Below are 22,500 nucleotides of genomic sequence, written 5' to 3' on the forward strand. Positions count from 1 at the left end.
TTGACATTTCGTTCCTTTATAAATTGTAATGTAATATACAGGTACGTTTTTGAATGTCATTACTCTGACATGTGAGGGATAACGGCCACCGACGTGACCTGTTATACGTGACTACTCATGGACAAGGGGAAATGCCATTAACTCGGCGTCACGCAGCGGCAATTTTCTTAATATCGATATTTCTCCACATTACTTGATCCAAATTCTGTAATTTTTGCTGGATAACTGTTGTACAAAAATGTAGTTTCGTATCAAAGTGGAATGGTTGTTGTCATAAGTCAGCGGCGTTAGTTTGAGCACATAATTGACGTTTTGTTTACATGCGTTCAATGTAAGTCAATGGGCGCCGGTATTCGGCCAATGGCGGCGTCCAAAGAATCTTTTGCCGGATAGCATGACGGCGGTGTGCAGGCAGGCAACGAAATGAAGACCTGATAAGCATTCAGTCAGTAACCTGCCAAGCCAGTCTTGTGTATTGAATTGTCATGATCTTAAAACCTTTGTCTATTATTGTATACACCTACCTTTGATCAAACAATGCAGAATTCAACGGAATATGTTATCGTCACGTTGGCATAACGTTGGCAGAAGCAGCAACATCACCACCAACGTTGATCAAAACAAATGGCTAGCACTAACGTTAGTTGGCTAGCTGAAGTTCAAGCCCTACAGACGTCAGGAAAATATCTACATAAAAAACTCACCATACGTTGTTATAACAGATACGCTTACCGACATCTACAGTTTCAGTCATGAGCGAAACAACGTTATCCTATGAAGTAAGAACTAAACACACACATTCAACGCATAATTCTAATAGTTCAAGGGACTTTATTACTTCCGGTGCATATTTTGTCTGCGTTGAATCGAAGAAAATATGACAGTCATCTGAATTCAGTTATGGTACAGTTTTCTTTATTTTTCATTTCATTATTGGTATTTAAATATATATTTTCATGTTTAACCCACTGACTTTTGCTTTTATTTAGAAGCAACTCTTTTAACGACCCGGAAGTTTCTGCTGCCCTATGTAGAAAAAAATGTCCTGTCAAATCTACTGTGGTAGGCTATTAGCAGAGAATGTCTAATAAGGAGAGAACCTTCACTCTCGGAACTCTTCCGGTGTGGTACTGCATCTAGGGGCGCTCACGGGCGAGTCCAGAATGAATGGAGGTCTATGGAGCTGTACCCCTCAAAATCCACTTTTCTCGGGATATAATTTTTTTTCAAGTAATTTGAATATTGTATTCGAAAGGGGAGGCAAAGACAATACACTTGGTTGAGTATTATATTTTTTAAAGTCACTTAATTGTTCTAAAAAGCCTTTCAAACGTGCCAATTACGTCATTCATTAGCATGATCATAGCATAGCATAGCATCAATGCTAGCGTGTTATGGGCAACAACGACCCAACCTGTAAGAAAACGAAAGGACATGACTCCCGGATTATTTCACTTTTGATTGAAAATCCATATCCATTTTGCGAAAAATAAAATAAAATCTGAGGGTTTCAGTTGTTAAATAGGTGAAAACAACAAATGTAGCCATGTAGCTCCATAGGACCCCATGTATTTTGGACTCGCCCGCGATCGCCATCTAGGTGAACTCTGGTGAACTGCAACCAAATTCGGTTTGTATGGGATTAATAGAGAGTGGGGAGGCTCTCCTTAGAAGGGCTCTGCCTTTGCCAAAGAACCGTCTCTGCCTTTGCTTTTTGTTAAATGTGGGTGCGCAGCTGCACACATGTTTTTTTTAAAAGGGTTGTCATCTGTAGATATGATTTTAAAATAATAAACCACAACTTTATAATTTAAAGCAAATTATTTTGCGGACCCCTTGACTATGGCTCACGGAGCCCACTTTAAGAACCACTGGGCTAATGCATATTTTTTTCAATTACCTGGTTGGCACTAATAGAAGTCTAATGTGTTTCATTGGTAGTCATGAAAGTAAAGTTGAGACTATATGTTCCTTTGAATCTAAAATTAAATATTTAAAACAGTTCGTCTTTGCTTTAATGAAATCACCAGTGACTATTATTCACAGGACAGGAAAGAAAATGAAGACTTTTAAACAGGCCATGTATGCTACAACATTGTCGTCATGTGCAAAGCTATCTCAAGACCCCATAAACCTTTGCCAGAGAATGTCTAATAAGGAGAGAACCTTCACTCTCGGAACTCTTCCGGTGTGGTACTGCATCTAGGGGCGCTCACGGGCGAGTCCAGAATGAATGGAGGTCTATGGAGCTGTACCCCTCAAAATCCACTTTTCTCGGGATATAATTTTTTTTCAAGTAATTTGAATATTGTATTCGAAAGGGGAGGCAAAGACAATACACTTGGTTGAGTATTATATTTTTTAAAGTCACTTAATTGTTCTAAAAAGCCTTTCAAACGTGTCAATGACGTCATTCATTAGCATGATCATAGCATAGCATAGCATCAATGCTAGCGTGTTATGGGCAACAACGACCCAACCTGTAAGAAAACGAAAGGACATGACTCCCGGATTATTTCACTTTTGATTGAAAATCCATATCCATTTTGCGAAAAATAAAATAAAATCTGAGGGTTTCAGTTGTTAAATAGGTGAAAACAACAAATGTAGCCATGTAGCTCCATAGGACCCCATGTATTTTGGACTCGCCCGCGATCGCCATCTAGGGGAACTCTGGTGAACTGCAGCCAAATTCGGTTTGTATGGGATTAATAGAGAGTGGGGAGGCTCTCCTTAGAAGGGCTCTGCTATTAGATAGCTATGGGTATTAGCCAACCAACGAATCGGTGTTAGCAGTCTATGGTGTTAGCCTTTGCCGTTTTATTTCCCACTCTGCTGCAATCTCATCTGTATGACAGTTAAGTAGACGAGGCTGTCTTAAAACAACAGGGTCAGTGGGCGTAGGATAAATGGTTTCTGATTGATTCCACGCTTTTAAAAGTGAAAAGCCGATGTTTGTGCTTGGTGGTCAACGTCTGGGAAGGGAAGTGGCACCTGTCAGTGCCGTTATTCGTTTTGATAAGCTATAGAGCAGACAACGGAGTATAGCAGCTAATTCAAATGCGTTTTATGCTCTTAGATATGTTTTGACTACCACGAGAATGATGGAATTTGAGGAAAGCTCGCCCAGTTCGTGCGGGGATGGGATACCTCTACATGCCCGTCCACCGCACCCACCGTATCGGGTTAATGTCCAGAAGAGTAACGTATGCTCTCGTGCGTATTTTGTGGTAGTAATGGTCTTCTTCCATTTGTACATAATCAACGTCATTGGTCTACTCCTGTACGTACACTACAACACTGGAAACGGAGAAGTTAGATCAGTAGAGGAATCTGCCACGGAACCTAGCAGCAACATCCATCATCCTCCCTCTGATTCACATCCCTTTCGTCCTCCTGCCGATTCAGAACTGAACCTTGGACAGTCATATCGCCTTCCACGCTTAGAGGGAATTAGGGTGAGGACATGCAGTTTATAGGCTAATATTAAACATCCATGGTGGATTTTGAAAAACAAAACATAGGCCTATGAATATAAAACTTGTGACAGATAACTAAAGCACCTGTGTTGGCGAGTGTGGTTTATGAAGTTAAAAACACTTCTAATATCATAACCCTTTTCTTTGCATGCATCTGTTTAGGTGGGCCATGTGCAGAGAGTATCTCTGGTAGATGATCGAGCCCATGAAATGCGGACTCTAAGTTTGAAACCCCTTCTGTTTGGTGAGATGATTTGCTTTAATTCCTTCAATGAAATGCCCATATTACTTGCTATCCCAAGGCTACTGCTGTGTCATAATATGGAAAAGTAGGATTATAAGCCTATTCATCAGCCTTGCTCTGTTTCATAAACACAAAACTCAGACCGTTTATAAAAAAGTATTTATTGTAATTATTACAAATCTTTCTAGTTTTCATATAAAAACAAAACAACATATTTTTACTTTCAATCAAATATTATGTACATCACTGAAGTTTCATTTGCTGCAGCAGCGCCCTCTAGTGCCTGCTTCTTGGCACTTCAGGTGGGAAATGCCCCCACTCCTTCCTCGGAGATGAAAGAAAAAAAAGAAAAGCTTCTTCTCCTCCCACCCCCCTATCCCCTACAACGATGGCGTTTCCACTTGCGGGCAGCGTTGGTTAGGTTCCTGTCGCGTTTGGACCAGCCATAGGCCTTGTTGACCAACAGTCTGTTGCCTGTTACGGTGCCCGTCACCAGAAATGTGCCCCCGTCAGGGTGGTGACGGCTCAGGTTGCCCACGCAGGTGGCGTCCCGCTCCAGCCAGAGGGACAGGCGCCCACGCATCTCCCCCCCGAGCAGAGGCCCGTGCTTCAGCACCTCTAGCCGAGAGCCCAGTGAGAATCTGGCCACCGCCGAGCTGCTGGAGTTCAGTCTGGTCAGACGCAGCTTCACCACTGGGAGGATGGAGAAGCAAGGGACATAAGATGAGAAGGAGGAGAAAGAAATGTGAGGAAAAGACTGATATTTAGGCTTCAGACAGTGTGCATTAACTTTTGGTGGTGACTATAGGATTTGATATGACCATTAAAAAAATGGCAATAGTAAAAAAGTGAACAAAATCCTAAGGATAGGGAGGCAGGGAACCATTACTTACCAAAGTCACTTCTGCAAAAAATCTCTAACAACTCCTTGGGTGAGGTTGTCTCTTGTAGCTCACAGTCTTTACAGCTGGCCTGGGGAATGGCTGAAACATAGAAGACAACATAGGGTGTAACTGCAATGCTATCGCTGTAAGTATGTGTATGGATAGTTAAATTCACTCTAATTGATTGATGCTTGGACCTGCAGTTTGGCTGCGTTTGTGTGTTGTGAACTATATGCTAGCGTTTAACTTACCCCATCGTCCGGTACTAGTGCTGTTTGTCTGTGAAACTGAGGAGATGCACATCAGATGGTCTTTGGGGAACTGGTCACACTGCAGTATTCGTGGCCAGGGGTAGCCATAGCAGTTCATGATGGGAGCGCAACTGTCCCTCACAGACTCACAAAGACTCCGACAAGGGGAGATCACCCTGAGAGGTGATAAGAAGGGATGAGGACCAGGGAAAATAGGTTAGAGTCTGATCCATCTGGTTTGCAAAGGTATTGAGATGGAAAAGAAAAGGCTACACCTTATCAGAAATCAGAAATGTCTTTTGTCTTTTTTGTATTATTTGGAAGTGTGTAAACAAACATTGTTGTTTTCACTCGATTAAGTAAACGTGTGACCGCGCACATCCCTTTTCACCGTTTCGGATGGGTGCTGGATCAGAGGAAATAGTTCAAAAGTAAAAGAGAGTGATCCGCACACCATATAGCTCCCATGGAAGGTTTTTTATTATGCATGCAACGTTTTCGAGCTCGAAACGTTGCACACATAATAAAAAACCTTCCATGGGAGCTATATGGTGTGCGGATCACTCTCTTTTACTCAAGATCACTCTTGATTGCCACACGTTAACATGTAGTTCCAGAGTTTAATATAATTGTAAATATAAATGTAAATATAATTTGCAAAATGCAAAGGACTGACTTGAGAGAAAATATCAGCTGGTGACTGACTGTACATTTCAGTTGAGAGCTTGTCATGACACAGCATATGAACATATCAGACAAATAGTAAGACTCTATAGGAAATAGGACATTACTCTTTTTAGCTCAAACAGTGCATCATATTAATTGTTAGTGGCCAAAAGATCATTTTGTTGTGAGTGCCCATGTTTTGTATGAGTGAGTTCAACATAGCAACAAAGTAAACTGTATGCTACATGTGGAAATCATGTCTGTCTATGTTTGTATGTCTGTAAGCACCGTTTTTCATACCCACTTAAGCAATTCATCTGGGTATTAGTTTTATAGTGGGTTGAATATCTGTGTGTGTGTGTGTGTGTGTGTGTGTGTGTGTGTGTGTGTAATTTCATATCAAGAGCTCAGAGTTCATATCATATCCTGCTTATCGGTACGGGAAAAATGTGTGTGTGTGTGCACGTATGTGTGTATGTGCATGTGTGTGTGTTTGTGTGTGTAAGATGGCACAGAGATGGTCTCTTACCTGTCCAGGCAAACGGGCGCGAAAAGCGAGCAAAGGAAGATGCGGGCGTGCGGGTGGCACTGGCGGGCAAGCAGCGGCAGCCAGCTGGCGCTCTGCTGGACGGCCTCACCTGGCGACTCATGCCCCAGCAGGTTGGGCAGGCGCATGCTGCCGTAGCCCAGGCCCTGACACAGCGCCATGTGGCTGGGTATGGGCACGCAGCGCGAGGACGCCCGCGGTTCCCACTGACCCCCGTCCAGCGCCATCCCCGAGACCGGCCTGAGACCAGACAGCAGCAACAGCAGGGACAGTAGGGACAGCTGCAGTGCAGACACGTACATATCCAAAGGTCCTGCAGGAGAAGCCAGGGGCAGGCTGTATGTGTGTGTGTCTGTGTGTTAGTGGGGATAGTCCTCTGTGGCAGGCAGGGGCAGTGCCTAGATAGGTGTATATATACTGGGCTCTGAGTGGTCACCTCTCCATGGGCGGGCCTTCCGGTATCTGATGTGTGAGTGTGTGTGTTGTGAGCGGTGAGGGGATGACTTTTGCTCAATGCATACTGTGTTGTATTTCCATTTCTTGTGGGCATTGCCATGTTTGAGAACATCTAGTATTCTGTTAAAGAGTCAATTGGATTAGGACACATTAAATAGTACCAGTGGCTGACTGAGCTTAATTGAATAACACATATGGATCATGTACTTGTAGTTCAGCAGACTTGGCTTAATATTCAAATGAGTTCTGTGTGTGTGTGTGTGTGTGTGTGTGTGTGTGTGTGTGTGTGTGTGTGTGTGTGTGTGTGTGTGTGTGTGTGTGTGTGTGTGTGTGTGTGTGTGTGTGTGTGTGTGTGTGTGTGTGTGTGTGTGTGTGTCTGAGCCTGTGTGTCTGAGCCTGTGTGTGGGACGTTAAGGTGTTATTTTTCTCCTGCTGTGAGAATAACCTGATTTCTGCCCAGACCAGCGCCTACTTCCTCTCCTGTCTCTTCCCGTGGCCCCAGGGAATACAAGCCCCCCTCATCCTCCCTCCCCCACGTCACACATAATTTCACCAGCCTAATGAGCAAATGAAAGCTTTACTAGAGGACAGTAGCCAGCAGCTGCCTTTCCGGAAACATTTCATTAGCTGTGTGTGTGTGTGTGTGTGTGTGTGTGTGCGTGCGCGCACATGCTCAAGGCAGCCTAAAGAGAGAGAGAGAGAGAGAGAGACAGTAAGGACGCTGTGCGATGATACTCACTAGTGAAACTCAAGTTCGCCCATATCATCGGCTCCCACCCACTAGAACAATGGGCCCTTCAGAGTGACCCATTCATTGGGGGCCCCTCTTCATTAGCACCTAGGAAGTGGCCAAAGCAGGCCAGGCTGGCCCCTCCACACACACACACACACAGAGCCCCAGGGAGAAGACACACACTCATTAAACCCATATCCACAATCACTTATGCAACTGTTTACATGTAAACACCTGCTTCCACACACTGTGGGACTTGAAGTGTTGGGACAAACACTTCAAGTACTTGGACTGCATGGCTGTAAGATAGTACAGTAATGTAATCAGCAACAATCAACAAAAGTGATCATGAAATGAAATGGATTTTGCTAATTGCTCTTAGACAGCCCTTATTGATCAAGTGTGCCCAGCACTAGCACTGATGATGTGATGATAACTGATGTTCCCTCTATTCTGTTTCACCTCAGAGTTTAATACCTCGTCTCCGGTGCTCGGTTCGACACAAAAGATCAAGGCCCTGTAATCCCACCAGGCGTTCTCACTCTGACGCACTCAGGCAGGGAGCACAAAGATCCACCTAAGCCAAAGAGATCCACTTCGCAGGTCGTTCAGACTGGGCCTCTGATCCCTGATACCTGCCTGTTGCAAGTGCTCAAGCCTGACAAGCCTGATTACTGTGATTACTGTTGATTAACACTGACTGACACCTGAGTGTGTGTGTGTGTGTGTGTGTGTCATCTTCAAGCAGGTTTGACAGTTTTGACTGTTTGACTTGATGCTTCTAACTGGTGTTTTGTGCAATACTTGTACTCAGAACTGTTTGAACTTTTGGATTGGACTAGCTGAGTTGCAACTTCCTTAGTATGGCCCCATGGAAATATTCTTTTAATGTACAGAAAGACAAGTGCCCACAGATTGGGCAGCCATATTAGCAATAGCAATACAATTACTGTTCTAAATTCTGTGTGTGGCTGATACATTCAGGTATCATACTTTGCTTGTGTGACTGTTGCCCTCTCAAAATCACAGAATTTAGCCTAAGTCGACAATATCAGGACTAAATCAGTTCTATATAGCCTGCTTTCTGGCTCGTTTGTGAGATTTGGTCTTGGACTCAACATTGTCAGCATGATGCTTTTTGAGCTGTGCTAATGTTCTGCTAATGCTAACCAGCCTGCACCTCTAAAGTTACCGCTAATCGATTATGCTAAAATGCGTCTGTTTCTTTAGAGATCCCGGCCTTCCTGTCTGTGGAGGAGAGCAGCGTGGTGATGCAGCTGGCCCAGCTGAAGGGCCTGACGCAGAGCTCGCCCGCAGAGACCAACGACGGACCAGAGGACCAACTCAGCCAGGAGGAGCTGTTCAGCCTGCTGGACCTCAACCAGGACGGCCTGCTCCAGAGAGAGGAGGTGAGGCATGATGCTCTCAGCTGCTCCTGTTGAACTTTACACAGCTTGTCTGCTGAGCTGTCAATATTGTGTGTAGTCCATAGAATAATGTTATAACGATTGTAATTTAAGCACTCCAGTGAATGGGCTGTGGTTGACTCTACTTTGGGCTCTGGCAAATGTGTATTCTGTTTTTGTTGCTCAGATTTTGAGTTTGTCACACTCTCATGACGCATCCTGGCTCAGCGCGAACAACCTCCGGGAAATCCACTCTGGCCTAGAGAGCAACCCAGCTGGTAAGAGCAAGTGTGTGTGTGTGTGTGTGTGTGTGTGTGTGTGTGTGTGTGTGTGTGTGTGTGTGTGTGTGTGTGTGTGTGTGTGTGTGTGTGTGTGTGTGTGTGTGTGTGTGTGTGTGTGTGTGTGTGTGTGTGTGTGTGTGTGTGTGTGTGTGTGTGTGTGTGTGTGTGTGTGCGTGTGTGTGTGTGAAGATATGAGAGTCTGTATGGTCTTGTGTGTGTATGTAGTCTTGTATGTGTATATAGTCTTATGTGTGTGTGTTTGATCAATCAAAACATTTGATTCCTAATGAAAATTTACTTGTAATGTGGAATTGAATAAAGTACCTAAAATGTGCGTGCGTGCGTGCGTGCATGCGTGAGTGTGCATGCATTCTTTGATCCCACGCAGTGACATAATACCCAGCCTTCACATGAAAGGTTCCGGACCTGCCCCATCATTACTCATTAAAATCTCATTGTTTGGGTGGGGAAGTAGCCCAGATCTTAGCCCCCTAGGATCCCCCCACATACGCACACACCCATTATCACAAACACACACACACTCAAACCCAGGCACATTCGCCACGTCACCCCCCCACCCCATATATGCGAGGTCCCCCTTCCGGGACTCCCCCCCCCCCCCCCCCAGCTCCATTGTGTGGCCTGTGGCCTGCTGGGGTTCGGTTCCGGAGGGGAAAAAGTGAACAAGCAGCCGCTGACCCGAGAGTAACGCACATAGAGGGAAAAATAACTTAGGTGTACCGGAATACACATTCAGAGTTCAGAGTGGGTTGCACAGATTTATTGTGTGTGTGTGTGTGTGTGTATGGATGGGTGGGTGTGTGTGTGTATGTGTGTGTGTATTGTGTATTTATGCAAGAATGGGTGTGATTTGTATCATTATACTTATGTGTATGTCTTTGTTGTGTGCATGTGTGTGTGGTGTGGGGTGTACTGTGTGTGTGTGTGTGTGTGTGTGTGTGTGTGTGCGCGTGTGCGTGCACATGCGTGTAGGTGTTTTGTCTCTGCAGGAGTTCAGGCGTCTGAGTTGTGGTGTGTTCCAGAGAGATGGAGCTGCAGGGTCAGACTGGGACAAGTGGACTCAGCGGCGGCACAAGAGCACATACACACGCCTGCACCTCGGGCACGGAGCACACCGCACACTACAGAATATCAGGACCAGGTACACACACACACATACACACACACACACAAACACACTCTAGGGCTAGGTGGTATGGCCTAATATTTAAAAGTATAATTTGAAGCATATGACTGTATATTCGTTTTTCTTAAAATTTCAATATAAATGCTTCAGAATGGGAAAAGCACGATTATATGATTGCAATTAGTGTACTCTTAAGAGTCTGGCTAGGACATATTTCACATTGCACAGAGGTATGCTTTAGTAAATACCTCTTTCTTCTGTTATTTCAGGCATTGGCATAATTGCTCCTGCTTTCCAACACAAATTCTTGCATTGTCTTAGTGTGCATGTTTACATGGCCACATTGACAGCAGCGTCAATGGCAAATTCATGCCAAATACCTTTGACACCCTACATATACTCATCATCATTATACACACAAACAGGGTTTGCGTCTTGGAGAGGAAGCACTGCATTTTAAATAGCTTCAGGACTAGGACACACAAACACACACACACACACGTGCGCGCACACACACGCACACACACACACACACACACACACACACACACACACTCTTATACTAGTCATTGGGCGAAAGAGCTCACCATACATTCTAGAATATCAGGAACAGCTATCAAGTGCTCTGAAGCATCAGTGCCAACAGTTTCTCTCTATACAGGTTGTGTAAATGTTTGGTTAGGGTCACCCATAGTAAACAAATCTTTCTGCCTGTCCAGATCTTTAATCAATTGAAATGTGATCAAACTCCATTCTCAGCATCAATAAAACATTCCTATTGTTAATCAACCTGGTTTTAAAATATTTATTACCACTTCTGTGTTTTAAGTACACCAACACAGTGCTTCACCCATTAATGAATAACCACCAGGAACAACATTTTTGCATGACAGCAGAAGACCAAACACGCTGTGAATATTTCTTTCAGGGAAAGAATGTTTGTAATGACTTTGTCTTTCTGTTTACTCCAATATCCAATCAGAGTGACGCGTCTCTCTCGCCTGCCCTCGTCATTGGTGGAGCTCAGTGAGCCTCTGGAGGTGGTGCGCTATGAGCAAGGTGGCTATAGCCATGCCCACTACGACAGCAGCTCGACCCGGGCTGATGCCAGCTGTGCACACACTCACTTAGCGGCAAACATCTCGACACCCAACCAGATCCCTTGCAGGTGTGTGTGTGGTTGTGTGTGTGTGTGTGTGTGTGTGTGTATGTGTGTATGTACAGTATGAGTGCAAATGCGTGGTTGTGTGTGTATCAGTGTTGCGCGGGTTTGGTCACAAGCGGCCCGCGGTTGCCCGATATTTTAATCAACCCGACCGCAACTCGGACCGCGAATATTAATTAGGACAAAATTATACCCGACCCGCGATCCGACCCGCTTATTTACAAAATGTGTGCTTTTGGTTATAGGCTGCATGCAGTGTGACAGTAGGCCATTTCTGTAAAAACAAACTAATTTATTTACGAAACTTGATGCAGTAGAACTACACGCAGTAAGCATGCAGGACATAATGTTTGCGCAGGAGAAAGAATGAGAATAAGAGCGCAAGCACGCACGCAACGCACAAAGGATAAGAACACTAGGATAAGATTTGAAGGCCATGGACATACATCTTTCTTTCGAAAACAGAAATGGTGAGGCGAGGTAGGCAAGAGAGATACATTGCTGGTCAAAACGTTAGCGTAAGAACTGGTTTATAATGCTGAATGAAACACAAAGCTTTACTAAAGCACATCCACTGTTTAAAGTCACAAACACAACGAACTAAGGTAACTTTTATGCATGCGCGAACCTATACATACCGGTAGATATGGCTGTGTAGTCTGTGCCATAACATTTATTCCTGCAGGCTGCCCGTTTTGGCTGTCATACTTTTAAATGGCTTCGCAAGAAGTAGGCCTAGACCATAACCATAGCCTATATCGCTTTTCCTGAAGGGGTGTCTTTATTATTTTAACTCGCGTCTTGCTTCTTTACTGTTGACTTTACTGTATTGATGCTTTACTGTATTGATGCTAGCTTTCTCGTGATATTTTAAGTAGGCCTATTTGTAGAAAATATATATTTAATTAATTTTAACTGACCCGCCCGCAAATGACCCGAATATCATTAAAATATTTTGTTTATGACTCATAACCGCGGGTGACCGCGGTCATCCGCGGGCGACCGCTTAATTTCGGGCAGACCGCGCAACACTGGTGTGTATATATGTACGTGAGTGCTTATATGTGTGACTGTGTGCTTGAAAGCTGGGCACACACTCACCTGGCGGCCACATCCCACCTGATCCCCTGCAGATGTGTGTGTATGTGTGCATGTGTGCTTGTGTGCGTGCATGTGAGTGTAGTTGTGTGTACTTGCATGTAAAGCTCTATGAAGAGGCGATTTCGCAAGCAGGGAGACAGAACCGTCAGAAGATCAGACAAATAATACTAAATTAATTCTCAGATTTCTTCCACACTTAGATCTATTTATTATACTGTAGATGCCTTTATCAGACAGTTATGATTTGCTTCCTTTTGTGAATTGTGGCAAGGTTTTGTGTCTACAATATCTGAAAACACAGCAACACATATCAAGCCAAAAAGTTAAAGTAAAGAACAAAATCTACGGACTTGTAACACATATACGTTTTCAACTGAATGGGATTTGTTGAAGACTTGCGAGCCAAGACAATTTTGAACTGAATTTTAAATCAATTTTCTCCTTGCGTCTTTAATTAATAATCCTGTGTGGCCTGTCCCGATATTTCTAATTACCATCTCAGTTCAACTGCGGAGTGCCTCGTCACACTGTTAGTCCCCTCAGCTTAGTCGCTGTGTGCAGCCTAGATGGAGCAGGAGAGCAGGGGGACTGTATTGCAGTTGTGCTGACTGATGTTGCGTGTGGGTGCAGGTACATGACTGTGTTGCTGTACCTGAACACTGTGGAGGATGGGGGTGAAACCAGCTTCCCAGTGGCAGACAACAGGACCTATGAGGAGGGGGTGAGTAACCTTCTACAGACATACGGGGATTTCAGCACCACATACATTGGACTGTGCCACAGAGAGGGTCAGACTGACTTTTTTTCAGTTTTTATTAATGAGTAAAAAAGCGGAGGTATTACAACAGCAGCATGGTTCACTGTTTCTCATCATACTGTAAGAAAGGCAAAGTCAGGGCTGTTCAATTTAAGCTTTCCATGTATCTGATTGAATCATGTATGGAACAAAGTCAAATCTGTATCATCTCTCTTCTGTCACTTCATTTCCCCATGCCTGTGTGTGTGTGTGTGTGTGTGTGTGTGTGTGTGTGTGTGTGTGTGTGTGTGTGTGTGTGTGTGTGTGTGTGTGTGTGTGTGTGTGTGTGTGTGTGTGTGTGTGTGTGTTTGTGTGTGTGTGTTAGGCGCTGGGAGATCTCACAAAGCAGTACTGTGACAAGGGCAATCTGAAAGTGAAACCAGCTGCCGGGACAGCACTTCTCTGGTACAATCATCTGTCAGATGGCTACGGTATGATAATGTTATAGTCACCCCTAACATTATAAGCACTTGGCAACAATTATCCATAATATCCAGAATAATTGCTGGAAATATGTGGAAATAACTAACTTTGACATGAGAGAATAGGACTAAATGGACCCCCCCCAGCAGCATTCTTGGTAGGGTCTTGCCAGCAGGCAGGTGTTCGAGGAAAGAAGAGACTTGATTTTCTTTTCTGGGCATTACAGGGTGGATGGGGGAGCTGGATGAGTACTCTCTGCATGGTGACTGTGCAGTGACCCGTGGCCCGAAGTGGGTCGGCAGCGTTTGGGTCAACGTCGACCCGGACCAGCAGCGTCAGGCTCACTACCAGCGCCTGGTCTCCTGGCAACCAGAGAGCAGATCCCCTCATTCCACTCACACCGACCTCCACCAGGATTTGTGATGGCTACAGATTGGTCCCCTGTTATCAAGAGAGTCAACCGAAGCTTATCCCATGGTCAGGGATTTTAACTATTTATTTATTTTCTCTGGTACATAAGGGACACTGGCCAAGTGGAAGTGTTTTATGTGTGTTTTATGTGTGTCGTTTACAGTTTGTTTATCACATGGTTCAGGAGTATGCAGTTTGCTCACTGGTTTGTTAATTTATTGATCTGTTCACTGGTTTATTTATTTATATTTTGTTGGATATGTATTTATTGTTCTGATTCTTTATGAATGTATAAGGTTTGTTTATGGCAAGAATGAAATGTATCGTTATTAAATTATTATTGTTATCAAATTATTATTATCAAATACAGACGTTCTAATTAAACTGTTATTTATTCTGGGAAAGGCTGAGTGGTCCTTGCTTTCAATAACCTGCAGTATAATTTACGTCCACGGCATGGCGCCAGTGATGTAAACGTGTGTGAAATTCTGTGTCAAACGCTCTATACTTCACTAGGCCTACACAGTTTATTGGGGAGTGGTAATCAACGTCTACTGTACCTACAAGAAGCAACAACGTAATGACTCAGCAAGTCAACTACATACAGTTTCTCTTTCCCCATAACAACCTCACCTCCTTTTCCAAAAAGAGCCCTACGTGTTTTGTGTGTTTTTAACGGCTGGGTGCAATAAAATATATTTGATATGACAATTAAATATGACTTCTGGCGCATGTTCAAGTTTGTGTAGCTACTGAGGTAGCCTAGTGAGTGTAGCCTACTAAATATAAATGATTTACTGTTTTAGGAATCAATATGTTCACATGCTATCATATGTATATTATTGGGGTAAAAGTAGGCTAATTATGAATGATTTGATAAGAGGATTAGGGTATTAATGTCATCAGCATCATTGTCCGGACAGAAAAGGCCTCCGGAATGTTTCCTTAGGGTCCCTATGACAACTATGATATAATAATTATATCAACATTCTCTTGACTTATTGGAAATAGAACCCAATGTCAAAACAGCGTCTGTGGATAATTCCTTGGTAGACCCTGGAAAGGGGGAGAACATCCTAAAGGTAGGTAAGGCGCAATGTATATACATTGTGTGGCTAAAATGCCAGGGTTTCAACCAAATGCTTACGCAGATTGTTAAGCCATTAAATCAATGAGGCTATATCAGATAACCTGCGATTGCATATTGCCGGAAACAGACATTTGGATAAGGCGGTGCGCGCTTCTACCACAAGACTTCTAGGCTACTGTGAAATGCCTTTGAGCATTAAAACTCCGCCCAGCAACACGGAATTAAATCTATAGTGATCTTGCATGCATCCACGCTCTTTTAAACGACAGGGTGCTGGAATGAAAATCACTTGTCACAAGGTCACAGCTGCATTCACAGCCTTTTAGACAGTACATCCTAATAGGGTGCTCGCGGCATCTTTCACAGGGTAGCCTAGGCCTACGTGTTTTTCTCAAGTGCCTCAATGGCACACGGATCAACTAGTGCATCGTGTTCTGTTCGCAGTTGAATGTAACTTAATAACACAACGCAACTTATTGTTTTTTCTAGAAGCCGAGGATTTCTCTGGGTCCAAGATGCGTATGGCAAGATACAATTAAACAGCAATGTAGATTTAAAACCGTGCGGTGGAACGCTCCTCGATTGGCCAATCACAAACCTAGAACTTGCGCAAGTAGGGGGGCGCTCCGGCGAGTCGACGGCGCTTTAGTCGACGATGTGAGGCTTACATTCCCACCGATGAAGCGAGACAGTTGCGACGTGCATCACGTCCATCTCTCAGATACACCTGATTAATCAACTAAGAACAGCGGACACCTCAAGACTTATTATCACTTTCCTTTAACCTTCATCCATGCGATTCTTCAGGCTTACCTTCAAGTGCTTTGTCGACTGCTTCTGAGTCCCACGTTTCCAACGTCTGTCTGCGACGCATTGAAAATAACCCATATTGGATTGTAACCTGACAGATTCTGAAATATAGCCGACGATCAATTTATACCCTATCCTAAGACGACAGTTACCACCCAGAGAAAACGTTAGCCAACCTAAAACTGAAGAACTGAAAAACGCGTCAGTTTCTGAGACGCTAACAATCATTCCATTCATTAAATCATTGGACTAAACGTTAGCCCTACGCTATTTAATCAGCGCAACATGTCGCCTGAAGTGGGGGAGCAAATACCAAGTAAGGATTATTATTATTATTATTATCATCATTAATATTAATATTATACTATTATTACTAGGCCCTATTATTAGTAGCCTAGGCTATTAGACATGCCTATTGTTTTCTAATTCCCATGATCATAGGCTACGTCTATTCTTGAAGAATGGCTGGAATTACTAACTACAGTGGCAAAGACGCCGTTCTTTCATGATTTTTTACAACTTAGCCAGACTATTATAATGTCTGCCTGTAGCCTGTGTTGGCAACAGTGGGCAGTGGATTTTACGCAATGGATTTTAGCACGCAATAGTGGAACGCCAGACTCGGCGTAGTCTTGGTTACTAGTATAAATTGTAGCGTCGGAGTGTAATAGAATGGTGACGGAAAGGTAGTCTGCTTACATTAGGAAGCAGATACCTTATGTCCCTTAAAAAACCCTTTAGGTCTTGGTGAGGCAACCGCACACTCGAGATGTGCACCTGCCACTGCATGTTGGATAACTCGACAGCGAGAGCCAGAATTCAGCAATGCTGCCCAGGGTGACTTTGAACAGCCCTAACTCTGACAGATAGACAAGAGGTAGGCCTACTGTACCCTATGTGATCAGTGTGGATATGGCTTACTCACTTGGGCAGGCATTTCCTTATAATAACTGAAAAAAAGAAATGTGAGCTATACTGAGAGTACTGCTGGATAAATGACTCATCTACCTTCTCTCTCTCCATCTGCCTTGCCACTCATGGGAACCACTCTGATCTGGAATGAACTGCTTTCCTAGCGTCCAGATTGGAGTGGTTGACACTGATGTCATAGGAACACAGCAATGAACTGATGAATTTGAGTGTGTCTGTTTATGGGACCTTAGGGTGAGATAAAGGTGTGTGTGTGTGTGCCTGGCTGTGTGCATCAGTGTGTGTGTGTGTGTGTGTGTTTGTGTCATGGTTGAGGTGGCCAGACAGACAGAAGCCACTTTATTCCTCAGTTTGGTGGGCAGAGGGAAGCAGGTGGGTGTGAGCTGCGGAGACTGACCATAGCTGTCTGTCGTTGTCTGTGTTTGCATCTAGCTACAGGGCAGACATGCAGACAGGCCTGATGAGGGCTGGCTTTTTGCCCTTTTTCCCATTAGTAATGGACTTACAATGGGAGTCTTGAAAATGTTTGGCTTATAATGTTATTCTGGTGTTATTCACTGCTAGCGACAGCCTGCAAACCTGCAAACAAAAATCCTCATATTATTTATAGCGTGGGGCAGGGCGGGATATTTATTTTGCTATTAACTTCATAGTTTAGATTCAGTTATGTCTACATACATTGTGTGGTGTTGTCTTTAATCATTTGAAAAGTTGTAAGGGTAAAGCACATCCCTCTGCATGTAAAGTCTAATGTCTGTTTTCTCAGCAGCAAGGAATGTGACATATATAACATATGTAATGAGTCTTTCTCTCTCTCTCTCTCTCTCTCTCTCTCTCTCTCTCTCTCTCTCTCTCTCTCTCTCTCTCTCTCTTTCTGTCCCTCTCTCCCCCATTCAGGGGATGTTGGGTTCTCCAAGGTAGAGGGGATGGAGATGGGTGCTGATGAGGATGAGGAGGGGGAGCTTGGCCACCCATTGGTCACCGGGCTGGGCTTGTGCGCCAGCGATGCATGTGACAATGGCCCGGGGACGGCGGCGGTGGCGATCCCTGTCCACTCCATGTGCACATGCGGAGGCGGAGGCGGCGTGTGCGTCTGTGAGGGCCCAGGTTGCCCTCTGGCTCAGGCGGACCGGCAGACATGGAGCAGACAGATGGACTTCATCATGTCCTGCGTGGGATTCGCCGTCGGCCTCGGCAACGTCTGGAGGTTCCCCTACCTCTGCTACAAGAACGGAGGAGGTGAGATGCAGAAGGAATGTGTCTGGCTGAGTGTTTTGTTTTGGTGTCTCCTTTGCACTCTGTTTCTGTCTCCCCTCTCTCTTTCCATGCGTCATCCTATCTGTCACTCATGTTGGTTGTCTTCATCTTTCTGTCTCCCGCTGAAATTCAACCAAATGAGCTTTATTAGCATGACAGATATGTTTGCATTGCCAAAGCAGAACATTTATATAAGTTTACATAGAGAACACATCCAAGATATGCACCCCAAATAGATGTGCATCCAAGATTAACAAACAATTTGGTGAGTGAGTATGTATGTGTGTTTTGTTAGTGTATACGGCTTGTGTGTGTGTGTGTGTGTGTGTGTGTGTGTGTGTGTGTGTGTGTTTCTCTCTCTCTCTCTCTCTCTCTCTCTTTCTTTTCATGCGTCATCCTATCTGTCACTCATGTTTGATATAGTCTTAATTTTTCTGTCTTCCGATCTCTCTTTCACTCACTCACTCACTCTCTCTCTCACACACACACACACACACATACAGTACATAGCTTCAATGTTAGTGCACATTGAGGTAGTGCACAAAAGGTAGTGCACAAGAGTGACGAAGATAAAAAACGAGGCCTTTGAAAGAGGCATGTTGTGTTCTTAATTTAGTTCATTCATACCACAAACACAGCTTCTGTTTCACTTTCAGTCCCAGTCACCTCTGTCTGTGCTGGCCTAGCCTAGCCTAGCCTGGCCCTGCACTGCCCCGTTCACTTCTCTAGTGGCCAGTGTCTTATCTGCATCCATTCCTCCCAGTCAGCCACATTGTACGCACATAAACGTACATGAAGGGAGTGCTCCTGATTATCCTTTCTCCTATCGCCCCCCATCCGCCCCCTCCACTCTCTCCCCCTCTTTCTTTCTCTCTCTCTCTCTGTCTCTCTCTCTCTCTCTCTCTCTCTCTCTCTCTCTCTCTTTCTCTCTCTCTCTCTCAGGGTCTATCTTGTGACCCTGATAGTGTCAAGGCAGCCAGGAAATCACATAGAGGTGCTCTCTCTTCATGAGGTTGAGTTACCACACGCACAATAGCAGCTTGTTCCATTGCTCTCTCTCTCTCTCTCTCTCTCTCTCTCTCTCTCTCTCTCTCTCTCTCTCTCTCTCTCTGTCTGTCTCTGTGTCTACCTGTGTGGTGTTACTCACTGCCTGGCGTGAGCCTGCAAATCTGCAAACGTTTTCCTCTTATGATTAATCGGGTGGGCCAGGGTATTTGTTTTGCATTGCACTTACAGTAATAGTTTGGATTTGGTTATGTAGGCCATGCATGTCGTTGTTTTCAAACGTTTTGAGGGTTGTGAGGCACATCTCTCTGTCTGCACGCTAAGCCTAATGAGCTGTATTAGATGACAACAGAGCAGGGGCGAGTCTGCTGGGCTTTGTCTTGGCAGGAGGCTGACCGGAGCTGGCTTTCGCTTTCTCCACAGAGGCCAGCTGCACACTATCCTCCCCCAAGAAAATGTATCTGTATCAGCCTAGGTACAGAGAGGCAGTCTGTGGCGATAACCTTCAGACACATACTAAAATGCTGCCTGTCAAAATGGCAGTTAACTACCTCAATCTCTTTTATTCTGTCCACCTTGCTTTTTCTGTCACTGTCTTCTGTTCAGATAGATAGATAGATAGATAGATAGATAGATACTTTATTGATCCCCAAGGGGAAATTCAAGACATGTAACTCCAAGACTATCTCATTTATGCCAGCAGTTAGGTTTTTCTACACGATTCTCTCCTCCTCCGCCTCCTTCTCCTCCTCTGTCTGCCTGTATCTGTGTTGCTCTCCCAGCTGCTGCTACTGATATTTTTCCATATAAGGCTACAGTTTTATGATGCTTCGCTCCGGTCCTATGAAACAGCGAATGACAGAGGGAGAGAACCCTCTTTAGTTCAATGGCTCCCTCTTTTTCAAATTCTTCCTCTCTCGTTCATTCTGACCTCCTGCTGTTTTCAATTCAGGCCGTCTGTGTGTATGTGTGTGTGTGTGTTTGTATGAGTGTGTGTGTATTCCTAGTCTGAAGCTCTCCAGCAGCCACCCCCTTTCACCTTGTATGTGCGTCATTCTCATGTGACTCTTGCCATCTCCCCCTATCGGTTTCCTTTATTGGTACAATCCTCCATATATTTGTTTTATAATAAGCATACCAATGTCTTGAGATGTGGATGTGTGTGTGTGTGTGTGTGTGTGTGTGTGTGTGTGTGTGTGTGTGTGTGTGTGTATTGGGGGCCATGTTGTGTCTGTCCACGGCCTCCTGGAGTTTCTTGTATTGTATTCTATTGACCACTGGATAGTTACTGTTGCCACAGCAGCAGGCCAGTCAGGAGAGAAGGGCAACAAAAACAATGACTTTTAAATGAGAATAAACTCAAATCCATAAATATCACTATCACTTGCTCCCCTCCCTCCTCTTCCTCCGTCTCCCTTGGAGAGTCAGGCCTTCACACATTTCAAGGGCAGTGTCACCCACACAGATTTCTGAAAAGCACAGTTATATTGTTTTTGTCTTCTGGTATCACCCCTCACTGATTATGACTCTATGAGGCCACGTACTGTTACAAAATGCCACACCACTTCTCAAGGATGCTCGTAACAATGTCAACCACTCCAGTTATACAAATATATGGGTGGAATTCTTTTTTTGTGTGTGTGTCCGTCTCTTTCTTTTCATACTCATTGTTATTTCTGGTGAGATATGAATGTCTTGTTTGTTTTATTTCTTTGTCAAGACCTTCAGTGTAGCGAACAGTGTTCAGTAGTGTTTTCCATTGCTGGTAACATCTGTGTGTATGTCAGTGTGTTTTCAATTGAATTTTAATTGAATAAAGGAGGTCACCATAGAGACTCCACAAAACATTCATGACATAGTTATCCAGCTAAATTGTTTCAGCTTGATTTTTGAAAGATAGATTAAGAAAATATTTTTTCTTTTAAAGGTGCTCTAAGTGATGTCACATGTTTTTTAGGCTAAAACATTTTTTGTAACATACAGCAAACATACCCTCACTATCCGCTAGCTGCCTGTCCCCTAAACACACTGTAAAAAAAACGTGGTCTCTGTAGACAGCCCAGGCTCCGCAAACGGCAACAAAAACAAACTCGTGCAACCTGCACCACGAAACATAACAAACAGTGTTCCAGCCAATATCCGACGAAATGTGCGTTTAGGAGAGTTTCAATTGCACGGTATGGAGGGAGAGGCAGTAGCGAGCTGTTTTGTTTGAACTTCAACAGAAGTGACGTTGCCCAACATTGCTTAAAGCTCCTTTAATTTATTTATTTCAGATAATAAAATGCTTATATAAAATGAATTGCACAACTCTGGCAAGTGATGTGGTCAAACAGAGACTAAAATGAGATATTCAGAGAAGTCAGATGCTGCGTCGGTCTATCAATCATTTGCCTTTAGTGTCTCTTGTGTTTCATATATTATGGTTATGGTTATTGTCATGGAATTTAGCAGATGCTTTTGTCCAAAGTGACTTACAGAATATGAACATTACAATAGTTCAAATTAACACTAGAGTTTTTAAATGCAATCAATGCAATATCAAATATCAATAATGAAAATAAACAGAATATGTTATGATTAATATAACACAAATGTAGTAAAATTCACTCTGGTTGACAATTTGCATATGTGCAGTAGTACATCCAGTCTATAGCATCTGTCAGACTTTAGTTGTTTGAATAGTCAGACTGTGGTTATCTGGTTGTTAGCATGTATCTGTGTGTTGGGGTTATAACATAGGTGTGTGTGTGTGTGTGTGTGTGTGTGTGTGTGTGTGTGTGTGTGTGTGTGTGTGTGTGTGACAAACTCACATATATTCAGATTAATTGCGATGCCTTGTGTGTTGTGTGCTCTGCAGGTGTGTTCCTGATCCCATATGCTCTGATGGTGTTTGTCGGGGGTATTCCTGTGTTCTTCCTGGAGATCGCCCTGGGCCAGTTCATGAAGCAGGGAGGTGTCTCGGCCTGGAACATCGCCCCTCTCTTTAAAGGTGACACACACACATACACATACACATACTGTACACACACATGCACATACACACACACACACACACACACACACACACACACACACAGATGTACACAATGCACACCATCAGATGTCTACTGCTGTAAGTTCCCCATTTCCCTATTTCAGTTGTATATTGTAAACGTCTGTTTTACATACAGAGTAGAAGTTCTCTATATACTGTATCTGAACTTCTACCATACTGACCCATACTGTGTAATGTCTGTGGATAGTAGGCATCAGTAAGACCTCTTTCTGCTGTGACAGCACTATGTCTCCTCTTCACCCAGCACCTGAGGCCAACCACAGGAAATTGGTTGCTTACCTCTTTTCTCCTCCAGCGGTCGATATCTCTTCATGCATTGCACCATTATCTGATCTCTCCTTTCTTTCTTTTCTCTCCTTT

General features: G+C 44.0%; 4 protein-coding genes and 1 long non-coding RNA gene across 6 annotated transcripts in view; 2 read left to right on the forward strand and 3 right to left on the reverse strand.

Moving 5' to 3' along the window:
- ap4b1 (adaptor related protein complex 4 subunit beta 1) overlaps positions 1-831 on the reverse strand; it is a 29,692-nt gene extending 28,861 nt beyond the window's left edge. Inside the window, exon 1 of one of the 2 annotated variants that reach the window (XM_076277164.1) lies at positions 705-831. In XM_076277164.1, coding sequence (XP_076133279.1) covers positions 705-738 — 34 coding nt within the window. In that variant the 5' untranslated portion in view covers positions 739-831. Of the gene's footprint in view, positions 1-524 lie in introns of both variants that reach the window. The other variant, XM_076277165.1, reaches the window with a different exon arrangement.
- Positions 832-2,778: 1,947 nt separating this feature from the next.
- p4htma (prolyl 4-hydroxylase, transmembrane a) lies at positions 2,779-14,350 on the forward strand. Its single transcript, XM_076277082.1, has 9 exons — positions 2,779-3,458; positions 3,642-3,723; positions 8,491-8,669; positions 8,854-8,944; positions 9,941-10,109; positions 11,077-11,262; positions 12,991-13,081; positions 13,482-13,587; positions 13,806-14,350. The coding sequence occupies exons 1-9, from the start codon at positions 3,102-3,104 to the stop codon at positions 14,000-14,002; spliced, it is 1,458 nt and encodes a 485-aa protein (XP_076133197.1). The 5' UTR covers positions 2,779-3,101; the 3' UTR covers positions 14,003-14,350.
- On the reverse strand, positions 4,097-6,332 carry LOC143115158 (secreted frizzled-related protein 5). Its single transcript, XM_076277083.1, has 4 exons — positions 6,054-6,332; positions 4,859-5,034; positions 4,617-4,706; positions 4,097-4,416 (listed from the first exon to the last, which is right to left on the reverse strand). The coding sequence occupies exons 1-4, from the start codon at positions 6,296-6,298 to the stop codon at positions 4,097-4,099; spliced, it is 831 nt and encodes a 276-aa protein (XP_076133198.1). The 5' UTR covers positions 6,299-6,332.
- Positions 14,351-15,391: 1,041 nt separating the features above from the next.
- LOC143115156 (sodium- and chloride-dependent creatine transporter 1) overlaps positions 15,392-22,500 on the forward strand; it is a 19,003-nt gene continuing 11,894 nt past the window's right edge. Inside the window, exons 1-3 of the mRNA XM_076277081.1 lie at positions 15,392-16,206; positions 17,718-18,059; positions 21,943-22,074. Of these exons, the coding sequence (XP_076133196.1) occupies positions 16,176-16,206; positions 17,718-18,059; positions 21,943-22,074 (505 nt within the window). The 5' untranslated portion in view covers positions 15,392-16,175. The remainder of the gene's footprint in view (positions 16,207-17,717; positions 18,060-21,942; positions 22,075-22,500) is intronic.
- Positions 18,109-22,500, reverse strand: part of LOC143115161 (uncharacterized) — a 4,517-nt gene continuing 125 nt past the window's right edge. Inside the window, exons 1-3 of the long non-coding RNA XR_012985061.1 lie at positions 22,420-22,500; positions 21,896-22,102; positions 18,109-18,199 (exon numbers count right to left, since the gene is read on the reverse strand). The exon at positions 22,420-22,500 is cut by the window's right edge and continues 125 nt beyond it. This is a non-coding gene — a long non-coding RNA (uncharacterized LOC143115161). The remainder of the gene's footprint in view (positions 18,200-21,895; positions 22,103-22,419) is intronic.

The sequence above is a fragment of the Alosa pseudoharengus genome, unplaced genomic scaffold (assembly GCF_046254945.1).
Source record: "Alosa pseudoharengus isolate Yale_2024_CS ecotype anadromous, Long Island Sound unplaced genomic scaffold, YU_APseudo_1.1 YU_APseudo_1.1_scf_9, whole genome shotgun sequence".
Taxonomy (NCBI): Eukaryota; Metazoa; Chordata; class Actinopteri; order Clupeiformes; family Clupeidae; genus Alosa; species Alosa pseudoharengus.

Bases quoted from the DNA above. Each gene is read 5' to 3' on its own strand.
- p4htma (XM_076277082.1), top strand. From the start codon at position 3,102: ATGATGGAATTTGAGGAAAGCTCGCCCAGTTCGTGCGGGGATGGGATA. The intron at 3,459-3,641 runs GTGAGGACATGC...GCATCTGTTTAG, and splicing joins CACGCTTAGAGGGAATTAGG to GTGGGCCATGTGCAGAGAGT. The intron at 10,110-11,076 runs GTACACACACAC...ATATCCAATCAG, and splicing joins CTACAGAATATCAGGACCAG to AGTGACGCGTCTCTCTCGCC.
- LOC143115158 (XM_076277083.1), bottom strand. From the start codon at position 6,298: ATGGCGCTGGACGGGGGTCAGTGGGAACCGCGGGCGTCCTCGCGCTGC. The intron at 5,035-6,053 runs GTAAGAGACCAT...ATCACCTCTCAG, and splicing joins GCGCCCGTTTGCCTGGACAG to GGTGATCTCCCCTTGTCGGA. The intron at 4,417-4,616 runs GTAAGTAATGGT...CCATCCTCCCAG, and splicing joins TTTTTGCAGAAGTGACTTTG to TGGTGAAGCTGCGTCTGACC.